Source organism: Macaca nemestrina, chromosome 15, assembly GCF_043159975.1.
Source record: "Macaca nemestrina isolate mMacNem1 chromosome 15, mMacNem.hap1, whole genome shotgun sequence".
NCBI classification, from domain to species: Eukaryota; Metazoa; Chordata; class Mammalia; order Primates; family Cercopithecidae; genus Macaca; species Macaca nemestrina.
Window position 1 is genome coordinate 92,546,630 of NC_092139.1, and position 13,706 is coordinate 92,560,335.

Here is a 13,706-nt window from a genome sequence, read left to right on the forward strand (position 1 = left end):
AAGGAAGGAAGGAAGGAAGGAAGGAAGGAAGGAAGGAAGGAAGGAAGGAAGGAAGGAAGGAAGGAAGGAAGGAAGGAAGGGAGGGAGGGAGGGAAGGAGGGAGGGAGGGAGGGAGGGAAAACCTCCAACCTAGTTCTAGTGGCTGACAGATGTTCACACTTCAAGGGCCTGTAAAATCAATTATAGAGACACGCGCACATCCACTACTGACTTTCTATTCTTCGAAGAAATGACAGAAAAGCAAACCTTCCATCTACTACAGGAGCAACAGTCACGGCGCTCCCACACGGGGATTGTGTGGCCCGCATGGGATACACAGAGTTGAGAAATTCTACCAACAAGTCAGGCTTTTTTGCTTTCATTTCTTCTTCAATAAAAGGGGAGAGAAGAGCTAACTTTTGCAAGGCTGCTGGAGCATAAAGTGAGTTTGCAGGTGCATGATGTCTGGCACAGAACAGGGGGCAAAAGGGCCTCTTTCCTCACCCAAATTAAGTGCCATTTGGTCCCAGGACTGCGAGACACACTTGTGAGAGTTGGAGGTGGGCAGGAGAGAGGATTCCCTCAGCATTGCATAATACAGTTGGGATTCTGGTGCAGTTTGGGAGACTGGGACGTGGTTCCAGCACTGGCTTCCTGTGTCATGTGGAATTGAAATGATCATTTTCTATGCCTGCCTTCCCCAGCCTTGATTCCTCAAGGGCTTCAGCAGCCTGGGTTTGTTCACTCCTGCTTCCGACACTCAGCACCGGTGAGTGCCACCAATTGGATTATCAGCCCACTTGGCTTAGCTATGACACCAAACACAGCAGCAGGTTTGGGGGTGGAGGAGAGTCAGAAAGCAGAGATTGGCTGGGCGCGGTGGCTCACGCCTGTAATCCCAGCACTTTGGGAGGCCAAAGCGGGCGGATCACGAGGTCAGGAGATCGAGACCATCCTGGCTAACACGGTGAAACCCCGTCTCTACTAAAAAATACAAAAAACTAGCCGGGCGAGGTGGCGGGCGCCTGTAGTCCCAGCTACTCGGGAGGCTGAGGCAGGAGAATGGCGTAAACCTGGGAGGCAGAGCTTGCACTGAGCTGGGATCCGGCCACTGCACTCCAGCCTGGGCAACAGAGCGAGACTCCGTCTCAAAAAAAAAAAAAAAAAAAAGAAAGCAGAGATGAAGCAACACAGGGCCACTGGTGAAATCCAAATGAATTAGTAGTACTGTTAATGGTATTGTACCAAGGCCAATTTCCTAATTTTGCCAATGTGCTATGGTCATGTGAGATACCACCATGTGGGTGAAGCTGGGTGAAGGGTACGGAGAAACTCCCTGGGTTATTTTTGTAACTTCCTTTGAATCTTAAACTATTTCAAAAATGGAAGGAATGAAGGAAGGAGGAAGGAAGGAAGGAAAAAAGGAAGGATAAAAAAGGAAGGAAGAAAAGAGAAGAGGGAAGAAAGAACGAAAAGGAAGGAAGAAAGGAGGGAGGAAAGAGAGAAGGAGGAAGGAGGAAGGAGGAAGGAAGGAAGGAAGGAAGGAATCTGTTCTTTATCCTGCTAAGGTTGAGGAGCATGCCCACCAGGTAACTCTTGGTGAGAGGTCTGGTACCTTTAGCACTGCCGGATCCATGCCTGGAAACGCGGGCATCCTCTGAGGATGGCTGACGGGGGTCCTCTCAGCTTTGGGTGGCTTCTCCTCCTCATCTGACTCTTCCTTCCTGGGTGATTTCTCTTCTGTTGCAAAGAAAAGGGCACTGAAGTCATCAGCAGCTGCCTTGTATTGAGGTCCTAAGTGCCAGATAATCTGCACACAGTATCTCATGCAATGCTCACATCAGACCTGCACAGAAGATGCTCTGGCCCATTTTGCAGATAAGGACCACCCAGGTGCCTGCTTTCATGCTCTCTTCTCACAACTCTGCTTCTTGCCAGGAGACACTGACAACAGGCAGAGTAGGTTTTCTTTTGCGGAAGGGCACAGGCAAACCCATCTCCTGAGCCCCTGGCTCACTCCAAGTCCGGGAAATAGAAGGAAATCTTTGGCAGAGGCGGGAAAGTAGACAGGAATGCTTTCAGCCAACAATGCACTGAGGTTATGCTCTCAGAGGAGAACGTGGAGAGCTTCGTGTGTCTTGTGGAAAGGCGGCCCCAAGGTGGACCAGGAAGCCACTTTCCTCGACCCTGGCTCCCCTTTCCGGGACTTAACCCCAGCCCCGTGCTTGAGGCTGAGCTGATCACTCAAGCTTTTGGGTGATGGGCTGCCTGGACCCTCTTCCAGGAGTGATATGCGAGGAGTTTCTACTTCCCCGAAACCAGGATGTGGCATGGGCACAGTGAGGATTGGAGGAGGGGGCGGGGATGAACGAGGCAAGACCCGGTGCTCTGGAGCCCTTGGGCTATCCAGGGAACTGAGGTACGCTAAGAAAGCACAGATCCCGCCTTCCCCATCCAGCCCTTGGCCAGCTCCTCAAGGCTGACGGGAGCCAGAGGTGCTTCGCCACATTCCAGCTGGGGGTATTTGTGTGTTTTTGTCCCTACTGTGGTCTTCATTTGCTCCAGGTGGATTAATAGAGCTTGGCTCAGAAAACCAAGGAAGTGTGCACAGAGGTCTCACCTGAGGCATCTACACATTTCCTTTAATAACAGAAATGGGATAGGAGCAGGAGAGAGAACTCTCCAGGCATTTCTTCAAGGTATCTGGTCAGAAGCAACGCCCCCCACTTAGCTCAGAGCCTGGTCTGACATCCTAATGTTTGCCATGGGCAAACCCCAAATGAACAAAGGCACCTACAAGACGTTTTTGAGGACTAAAGGCTGTGTGTCTGGAGAGAGTGGGCAGGTCAGCTGCTCTAGTTTCCATTGCAAGAAGATATTTTGTTTCTTTTTTTTCTTTCTTTCTTTTGTTTTTTTTTGAGACGGAGCCTAGCTTTGTCGCCAGGTTGGAGTGCAGTGGTGCGATCTCAGCTCACCGCAACCTCCACCTCCCGGGTTCAAGTGATTCTCCTGCCTCAGCCTCCCAAGAATAGCTTGGATTACAGTTGTGCACTGCCATGCCCGGCTAATTTTTGTATTTTTAGTAGAGACGGGGTTTCACCATGTTGGCCAGAATGGTCTCAGTCTCCTAACCTCATGATCTGCCCACTTCAGCCTCCGAAAGTGCTGGGATTACAGGCGTGAGCCACCGTGCCCAGCCTGTTTCTTCTTAAAAGTCTTTCATGGCTCTCCATCTACAGATGAAATCTAACTCCTTAGCAAAGCATCAGGGATCTCCATGATCTGGCCTCTGCCTACCTTTCCAGCGTATCCTGCTATTCCCAGCTTGAGCAACATGAAACTCCTTAGAGATGCTGCTGCCACACACACAGAATGTTCTTTCTACATCTCTGTCCCTTTGATCCTGTTGATACTTCTGCCTGGAATAACTTTCCCTAACTCATTATTACCCATTCTTCAAGATTCAGCTCAGGTTTTGATACGGTAAGTAGCCAAAGCAGTCCTTAGAAGAAAATATATAGCCTTAAATGATGCGTTAGAAAACAGAAAAAAAGACTGATAATATATGAACAGATCTTTCAACTCAGGAATATAGAAAAAAGACCAGCGAGCAAACCTAAAGAGAATACAGGGGTGAATTTAATCAAAATAAAAGCAGAAAATAGTAAAACCTTATTAAGCTATGTCTCTGTCTCGTAACTCAAACTCAATTAATATGCTAACCTTCAAAACACCGTTTTACCTAGTTTCTGATAAGTTCTGCATAACAAGAAATCAGTTTCCTATGTAATTGTGTTCTAATGATCTACAGCCTTCCAAGTCAGGAATTTTTTCGTAGGGCTTAGTCTAAATCCTCCCTGCTGTTCAATGTGCTGTCTGAGAAGGAGAGAAGGCATGGCGTACCCGTTGAGTCTTTGAACATCCACGTGTTGTCAGTCTCATCCTCCAAAGGCGATCTGCTCTCGGACTCACTGAATCGGCTGCGCCGGAGGGAGTGGGAGATGGGGGCCCGGCGGCGGCTTCTCTTGCTGAGCTGCACCCGGGTCTTCAGGGCACTTGAGTCGAGGACTGAGGTTTGCTTTGGGAGCAGCAGGGAGGAAGAGGAAAAAAAGCAAGGGAATCATCAATGGAGGGTACCACAACGAAGTCGGTGGTACACAGCTTCATTGACAGATGAGAGGCTATTTAGGTGGTACCCAGGCCAGTGCTAGGAGATAAACAGTGTCTCCTTCCCACAGTGGCTTCCACATTTAATAGTAACCTAACATCCAAAGCCTAAATTTCCCTATAAAACATACCCCATAGGCTGATGACAAGAGCCAGGTGGAACAATGAACCTTGAGTGCCCTAGTACAGTGCCAGGCTGCCTGGCACCCAGTAGGCACATAATACTAATGCTTTTTCCCTCCCAGTGACATCCACCACACAAGTATGTAATCTACAGCAATGATCAGTACACAGCAGGAGCTCAATAAATGTTTGTTTGTTGAATGAATAATGGATTCAACATCTAACTAAATCCTTCTGTCAACCGTATTCACACAGAGTCCCCAGGTTGAGAGGTTCTCTGTGGAATTCCTACTTTACTCACATAATCTAAGGTGCAGGTGGGAAGGGAGGACGCAACATCAGACGTCCATTTTCAGGCATCCCTGAAGACTCACTCTGAGCTGTGACAGGTGGGGGCTGCCAAGTCACTACTATCCTCAGTGAAAGGGTGGGGAGCGTAGACCATCTGGGTGGGCCCCGGTAAAGAGATGGGAAGTGCCTGGCTCAGAAGTCTCCCGGGAGACAGCAGTGAAGTGCTCAGAGCTTGGGTTCAAACCCAGCTGGGTTCGAATCCTGGCTGTGTGACCTTGGGCAATGAGCTTCACTTCTCTGAGCCTGGGTGTCCCTATTTATAAAAAGGAGACAAACAGTGTCTCCTTCCTACAGTGGCTGAGAGAACTCCCTGCACTCAGGTGTGGAAAGCTCTTGTTTCAGACAGAGCCTGACCAAGGCTCACAGCCAAGAGCTCTTTCCGGCAAGCTCATGTTCTTACATGAAATGTTGATTTCTTCCGCCTAGGTCCACTTTGGAGAAATTCCATCACCCAAGGCCTTCTAAGTCAGTGATGACAGGCTAATTTCAATGAATCATTTCCCAACGATGGTAAGTAACAAACGCCCCACTAGGGGTGGTGGAAAGAGGTGGTATTTGCATAGCTACTTCCCAAACCAGCCACAGTGCTGTCTTGTGAGGAGACTTGCATGGTACCAGTGAAACAGGGGGAAAGACGGAAATCAGAGAGTGCCTGCTGCACCTAGAGGCAGGCTCGCTTCTTCGGCCACTTAATAGAACCAGGTTTTCAGACTCCAAGAAAGTAGGACAGAATCACACTGACAGAGGGGCTGGCTTGGAGGGGAAGATGGTGCCACCCTTGCATCCTCACCCTGGTACAGACACTAGATTCCTAGTGCCCTGCCTCCGCCTCCCCATTCAGCCTCCAAACCGTCCCTACAGGACGTGGTTGGCACCATACATAAACCTCAGTATCCCCACAGGAGACCCAAATCGTGGTGGGCATCACACATAAACCTCAGTATAATTTCAGTAAGCGTTAGACCTATGCTTAGGGACACCAGCATTTAGTCACTCCAGGGCCACTTCGATTTGCTAATTTGCAAAATGGGCAGGCCAGTTTTGCTTCTGGGGTTATTAACATGTGCCTGGGCCAGTGGTCAACACTCAGTGACTGTTGTTTATCATGGACGTCAAGAAGGAACCACTTAGTGTTCTAGCAGGAAAGCTCATGATGCAGTGACATGGTGCTGGCATGTAACACACATAGCAAGATCTCAGTTCACGTCTGTTGAGTGAATAACTGAATATATCACTCAAGCAAATCCTGATGCCACCCAGGGAGGTGGGCATGGCCATGGTCATGGTTATATAATGGGGTTCCCCAGTCAAGACTGAACTTGTGTCTTTCTTTGTCTCTGCCCTGATCTAGAGGTGCCAGCGAGAGACCTTGGCCATACACTGAAGGTGAATCCCCTTTGAAGCCCTAAAGGAAGCCCTTTTTCTAAAGCAGTGGTGCTCCTCCTCTGGGGAAATGTGGGTAGTCATGGCCAAGTGTGTAGGTGGGAGGCTTTACTGCCAGGAGAGAGGGCCCCTTTCAGATTTCACGGACGTTCCATCCAACGAGTGGGCAGGTAGCCCTATTGTCACGGGAGGAGAATAATGACATCACCCCTGGGTTTCAAGGGTTGACAAGAAGACCTGCCTGACCCCTGGAGATGGGGCTCCCAGGGGAAAGGAGGATAAGTTCTGGTCAGAAGGTGCTAGAGCAGAAGACTGTTTGACCTGCTACGCTGGGGCAGCTGACATCCTGGCTATGCTTGGGACCTGAAAGAGCTGAGTGCTAGGGGCTGTCCCCTGGGACCTCCATGAAAGGTGCCCATGCCTGAGGGGACTTTCTGTCCTGGAAGAGCCACTACAGAGAGAGTTGGATCCCCTGGTACCAGGGACACGGTTCTACCAGCAAGACCTCAGTGAGAACGTTCAGCAGAATCATTCTAAGCAAACTCCAGGCTCTTCATGCTTGGAACTATAAACCTCAGGGTGACTTCCAGGGTTAAGTGGTCAGACTCCCTGCTTACCTGGCAGGTGAGGGCTTAGATCAGTTTTAATTTGAATACATGCAATTGTATTTGAGGCTGTGGAGCTGATGGTACTGGTTACAAGTGGATAAGGAAATTGAGGCTCAGAGAGGTAAAGACATTTGCCCCAAGACACACAGCGGGCATAGGGCAGGTCCAAGATACATGTATAAGTGAGTCCCATTTCAAAGATGGTGCCTTCTCTACCCACTCCAAGGGTCCTTGGCACACAGATCCTACACCTAAAGTGGCAATTCACAGAGAGAGGCTGGAATTTTCATTTAAGAAGAAACGCTCCTGGCTACAGACTTACATCGATGAAGGAGAAGTCATCCACTCTCTTTTCAGGGCAGGAGTCCGGTGGGGGCGGCCCCTCCATCCCGTCGGTGGATTCCAGGTCAGTGCTGGAGCGGTCCACGCTGGTGCTCCGCTGGTCCCTGGAGCAGTCATACTGGTCCCCGGCCGAGGTGGGCTCCGTTTGGGAGGACAGAGAAGACAAACGGCTACTGGGGGGCTGTTTCCTTGTCGATGTGGCACTGCTGTCTGGGGACTCAGTGGCCAAGCTGCAAAAAAAGGGAATGAAGGGAGGCAGGGTTATGGAGAACGTTTCAGAGAACGGGATTTCAAGTGAAGGATGCTGCAGGCAGCATAGCTTGGGGTATGTTTTACAGGCCAGGTAACCACAGACAGAACATCCCAGCAGAAGACCCTCTTTGGAAACAGCACAAGATGTGCCACAGTGAGGTGCTGTTTAAGGCATTGCCTAGAACACCTGGCCGGGTGCAGAATGGGAGGAGTCAGTCCTGTGCCACTCAAGACCCTCTAGCCCTGCACTGTCCTGGATGGAAGCTGCTTATCACAGGTGACTGTTGGATCCTTGCAATGGAGCAAGTGACAGAGCTGAGATATGCCATGAGTATCTTACACACTGGATTTCCTATACCTCACACACTGGATTTCCAATACTTTGAATGAAAAAAAAGAATGTAAACTGCCTCGTTAATAACTTTTCATGTTAACTGCATGTGGAAATGACAGTATTTTGGAACCCTTGGTTCTGATAAAATACATCCTTAAATTTAATTTCACTTCTTTTTATTCTTTTGTTATAGCTACCAGGACATTTTACATTACATATATGTCTTGCATTTGCAGCTCACATTATAATTCTTTTTTATTTATAATTGGTACATAGTAATTACACATGTTTCTGGGGTACAGAGGGGTGTTTCAATACATGTATATATTGCATAAGGATCAAATCATCTATTTCTGCTGGGCAGGGCTGATGCAGATCAAATTGTTATCAGCAGTTACCCATGGAAGAGCAGGTGGTGGGATCTGCATTATTTCATTCACTCATTCATTCAGTCATTTAATAAAAATATACTGAGCATTTACTATGTGCCAGGAATTGTGCTAAAAAAATGTGTCATCCAATCCTCTCCAAAAATCCTATGAGGATTATCCTATAACTGCCACAATCCCACAAGTTAGGGTTGGTGACATGGTTTGGATTTGTGTCCCCATATAAATCTCGTGTCGAATTGGAGGAGGGGCCTGGTGGGGAGAAGTGATTGGATCATGGGGGTGGATGTCCTCCTTGCTGTTCTCATGGTAGTGAGTGAGCTCTCACAAGATCTGATGGTTTAAAAGTGTGTGGCACCTTCCCCTTCTCTCTCTCCTGCTGCCATGTAGGACGTGCCTTGCTTCCCCTTCACCTTCCACCACGATTGTAAGTTTCCTGAGGCTTCCCCAGCCCTGCAGAACTGTGAGTCAATTAAACCTCTTTCCTTTATAAATTACCCAGTCTCAGGTAGTTCTGTACAGCAGTGTGAAAACAGACTAATATAATTGGCCTCGTGAACTTAAATATTCTTATTCACCTTGTTAAAGGTGAGGAAACTGAGGCACAGAGATGTAAATTAGCTTGCCCCAAGCAGCAGTACTGGGACTGAGCCCAGGCAGTCTGACTCCAGCGTCCATGTCCTTGGCTCTCTCCTACTTCTGAAATCTCTTCCTATGATAATATAGTCAGGTATCACTTGGGTCATCGGAACCATGTAAGATAGAAAATTTACAGATAATTCAAGTCATTAACAACCTCCTGCCCTGCCTCCACCCACATATTAAAAATGACATCTAAGCCAATAGCCTAGCAAAGCCTCCAGGTCATGGGAAACCCTTGCCTTGAGAAAGGACAGGTGGGCACACCTGACAAGTGGGCCTACTCTCAAGACCACCAGGCTGCTCCCTTGAGCAGAACTTTCCACAGGTGTGCTGGCATTTCACCGTGCTTTCTGTCAGCTCTGGGATGATTTTATTACTTGTCATATGGAGGATGTTAGGGTTGTAGGGTGGATTGAGGCAAATCCACACAGGATGAAGGTAATACCATCGAGAGACAGCAGGTGGCACCACTGTCCAAAGCTGGGAGCGCCATGCTCCTGGGGTGGCCAGAGGAGGGGAAGCTGCAGTGTCTGTGCGGGACAGCAGGGAGCGCCCACCCAGGGGTGCACCCAAGTCCACACTCCAGCTCCCACTGGCCGAGGTCAGAGCTGGGGAATGGAGACCCGGAGGACGTGGGTTTCCAGACTCTCAGTCCGGTGCTCTTGCAGTGGTATTCTAGAGAAATTTAAGTAAGCTCATAACTAAACACATATTTCATGGGTCAGTGGGAAAAACAGCTTTCTCGGGCACTGTAAAAAACCTTTGCTTTCCGGCTGGGCGTGGTGGCTCACACCTGTAATCCCAGCACTTTGGGAGGCCGAGATGGGTGGACACAAGGTCAGGAGATGAAGACCATCCTGGCTAACATGGTGAAACTCCATCTCTACTAAAAATACAAAAAAAATTAGCCAGGCGTGGTGGTGGGCACCTGTAGTCCCAGCTACTCGTAAGGCTGAGGCAGGAGAATGGCGTGAACCCAGGAGGTGGAGCTTGCAGTGAGCTGACATTGCGCCACTGCACTCCAACCTGGGTGACACAGCGAGACTCCTCTCAAAAACAAAACAAAACAAAACAAACAAACCAACAAAAACCTTTGCTTTCCTTTTACTTTTTCTTACCATTTTCAATTCTATCAACCCCCTCTCAACTTTAATATCGGTGATTTATCATTTTTATCACTGTGGTAAAATACAATTTGCCATTGGTCACTGTCATCGTAGAAATTTCCATCACCCCAAAAAGAAACCAGGTACCCATGAAGCAGTCAATCCCCATTCCCTTTCCACCCCCAGAGCCTCATCTGTTTTCTGTTTCTATGGGATTTGCCTATCTTGGATATTTCATATATCATTACCTTTTTTTTTTTAGACAAGGTGTCTCTCTTTGTCACTCAGGCTGGAGTGAGTGCATTGGCGCGATCTTGGCTCACTGCAGCCTCCATCTCCTGGGCTCAAGTGATTCTCATGCTTCAGCTTCCTGAGCAGCTGGGATCACAGGTGCCCACCACCACACCCAGCTAATTTTTTTTTTTTTGTATTTTTAGTACAGACGGGGTTTCACCATGTTGGCCAGGCTGGTCTTAAACTCCTGGCCTCAAGTGATCTGCCTGCCTGGGCTTCCCAAAGTGCTGGGATTACAGGCATGAGCCACTGCGGCTGGCCCATACTCTTTTTTGTTTGTTTTGTTGAGACGGAGTCTTGCTCTGTCCCCCAGGCTGGAGTGCGATGGCACAATCTCGGCTCACTGCAACCTCTGCTTCCCAGGTTCAAGTGATTCTCCTGCCTTAGCCTCCCGAGTAGCTGGGATTACAGGCGTATGCCACCACACCAAGCTAATTTTTTGTATTTTAGTAGAGACGGGGTTTCACCGTGTTGCCCAGTCTGGTCTCGAACTCCTGAGCTCAAGCAATCCACCCGCCTCGGCCTCCCAAAGTGCTGGGATTACAGACGTGAGCCACCACACCTGGCCCATAATCTTTATTATTTTTTTGTACTTCCTAATTTCTTTTTTAAAACAAGAATGGGCTCCTCTTATAATTACAGATCGGAGGTTTTAGCAATATAGAAATCAGGAGGTGGGTGGGCTGCAGCAACTCCAGCCCAGATGCCCCCCTGCAGCCAGAATCCTGCCACAGGCGTCTTACCTCTCCCCACTCTGGCGCTGCTCTGTCCACGTCCCATACTGGCTGTCGGCTTCATGCACGAGGGTGTCAGTGTCCTTGGGTTCAGTGGGCCGCCGGGAGAAACACTGCTTCAGCTGGTCCTGCAAAGACAAGCCAGATGTGAGATTTCTACCGGGAAATGTACTTAGAACCCCCGTCCCGGCTGACACGCAAGTCAGATCGCACGGCCCCTGCTCAAACCCATCCCAGCTCCCCACTGCCCTCCTAAGTGAGGCCAGACATCTTGGCTGGGCACTAGGGTGATCAATCGTCCTGGTTTGCCCAAGATGTCACAGGATACAGGACTTTCAGTGCTAAAAGTGGGCAAACTGGGATGAAGTGGTCACCCTACCTGGCATGTGGAGCCCTGCAGGGCATCGCCTGGCCCTCACCTCAATGGCCGTCTCTCCTCCTCACAGTACAGCCTGGGCACACTTCTCTCATCTTCAGTGTTACCCAGACTCATGAATCTGGCTAGGGAAACCTCTATGCACCCACCTGCCCAGGTTCCTACCACCACCGTCTTTCCCATCCACATCACCAGACACAAGATCCTTGCAGCACCAAACTCGGGACAGGCATTGGGCTGAGCTCTTGACATGAGATCACCTGGTTGAACTACAGCCCCTCGACAATCCCATGGGGTGGATCTTATTACAATCCCCAGTTTATAGATGATAAAATTGAGGCTTAAAAACATGAAATTACATGACCCAAGTCAAATAGCCAGTAAACAGCTGGCGAAGTGGACTTTAGCCCCCAGGTCCAAACCACTGCACATCAGGCAACATCAATCCCTTGGGCTGTTGCAACCTGGTCTGTTGCTGGTCTCGGCCCTCAGCCTGGGCCCTCAGAGGGGGCAGGCAGGGAGCAAGGGTGCTGATTAGCACAGAACTGACCACAGGGCCAAGCCTGGCACACAGTGGAAAGGCCATAAATCCCCATTAAACGACTGAACTATCTTCCTTCATTTGTCTGCTTCGCAAATTAAAAGCCCATTCCCTGTGATGTGGCCATTGAAATGGCTGCCACTTAGGCTTGTGCTTTGTTGAGTGGGGAGATGCTGGTGCACTCAAGACAAAACCAAAAGTAGAATCCTTGGATGGGCCGTTGGCACGCTGATGACTCAGATGGCCTTGGCTGCCTGAGCTTTGAATGACGCTCTCAATCACCATCTTTTTGTTTTGTTTTGTTTTGTTGAGACAGGGTCTTACTCTGTCACCTAGGCTGCCGTACAGTGGTGCAATCACAGCCCACTCCAGCCTCGGCCTCTGGGGCTCAAGTGATCCTCCTGCCTGAGACTCCCAAGTAGCTGGGAGCACAGGTATACATACACTACCACACCCACCTTTTTTAAAAAAAAAAATTGTAGAGATGGGGTCTTGCCATGTTGCCCAGGCTGGTCTTAATCTCCTGGGCTCAAGAAATCCTCCTGCCTCGGCCTCTGAAAGCATTGCAATTACTGGCGTGAGCCACCACGCCCGGCCCCAGTCACTGTCTTTTGATGAGGAATTTGGAGATGGGGGTTAGGGCGTAAGACTGGTCCAGAAAGACAAACACGGCTCATCTTTACTCCTTACGTTCTGTTCCATTTGAGGGCAGGAGGCACATTCTGCTGGAATATGCTTCAGATCATCTCCTGTTCAAATACCTTCCGGGGCTCCCTATTGTCCTCATGCTGAAATCCAAGGCCCCTTGCAAGCGAGCCCCCAAATTTCCTGTCTGATCCCATCCCCTACCCTTGCTCCAAACAAACTCTCTATCCCACATGCTTTGGCTTACTATATACTGTCTCCCACACAAGCCTCACACACTCCTGGCCTCTGCGCCTTGTTTGTGCCATTCCACCTCCCTATCAATCCTTCTTACCCAAAGCTACTGCAACCCATGGTGATATCTCCTCCCTAAACTTCTTTTTTTTTTTTTTTTGAGATGGAGTCCTGCTCTGTCTTCCAGGCTGGAGTGCAGTGGCGCAATCTCAGCTCACTGCAACCTCCACATCCCGGGTTCAAGTGATTTTCTTGCCTCAGCCTCCTGAGTAGCTGGGATTAGAGTCACACACCACCATGCCTGGCTAATTTGTTTGTATTTTTAGTGGAGACAGGATTTCACCACATTGGCCAGGCTGGTCACGAACTCCTGACCTCAGGTGATCTGCCCGCCTCGGCCTCCCAAAGTGCTGGGATTCCAGGCGTGAGTCACCACTGTATACCCTGGATGACTTATCAATTCTACCAGACAGAATGTGACACATAAGTTATTTACATGACAGATATTTACTGAGCACCTACTATATGCTAGGCACTGGGGAACTGGGCATGGGAGGTCACAGCACAGATGCAGGCTCCGGGATCCTGCAACTTATCAGATGTGCCCTTTAAGCCTGGGATGTGCCAATGTTTCTGTTCCCCTCTTGGAGCCTGCCTGGCATGCAGTAGGTGATTAATTAATGGAAGTGGGCTGATTGTTCCTCAGCAGTTTATCTTCCTCCCAGGCAGGGGAGCCAGCCTCTTCTCAGGTTATCTGGAACCACACTGAAGTGAGAAAACATGTGTGTGTGGTCCGTGTGGTCCTGCAGAATGAGTGGGCGCCTGGGGAAAAGCCTGCTGTGTGGCCTCAGGGCTCTGGCTTCCCTCTCTGAGTTGCAGAGAAGTTACAAGAATTCAGTGAGAAAATAACGGTCACCCCCAGGGCACAGACACAAATATGACAGCTCCCAGAAAAGGGCGCAGCACTCAGGAAACATCCCATAAATGGTCACCTCCTTCCCATTCTCTTTCTCTTGCCTTTTGGAGATACTCATGTAGCCCACGATGTTCATGTAAATACTGAGAATGAGGGGTATACAAGGACGGGAATTCAGAATAAATCCCTCAGTCACCCCTGCTAAATGGCTATACTCATAGACCCGAATCACAGCTGCTGTCCACTCTTAATTCTACTGTCTGTAGAAGCTTTTCTGTCTCTAGTTACAA

General features: G+C 49.3%; 1 protein-coding gene across 6 annotated transcripts in view; it reads right to left on the reverse strand.

The window, feature by feature from the left end:
- The window catches only part of LOC105495698 (KIAA1671 ortholog), a 248,906-nt gene that overhangs the window by 12,151 nt on the left and 223,049 nt on the right, over window positions 1–13,706 (reverse strand). For all 6 annotated transcript variants that reach the window (XM_011765427.3, XM_071080292.1, XM_071080294.1 and 3 more), the window contains 4 exons: window positions 10,714–10,832; window positions 6,934–7,183; window positions 3,883–4,057; window positions 1,595–1,719 (listed from right to left, as the gene is read on the reverse strand). In XM_011765427.3, the coding sequence (XP_011763729.2) occupies window positions 1,595–1,719; window positions 3,883–4,057; window positions 6,934–7,183; window positions 10,714–10,832 (669 nt within the window). The remainder of the gene's footprint in view (window positions 1–1,594; window positions 1,720–3,882; window positions 4,058–6,933; window positions 7,184–10,713; window positions 10,833–13,706) is intronic.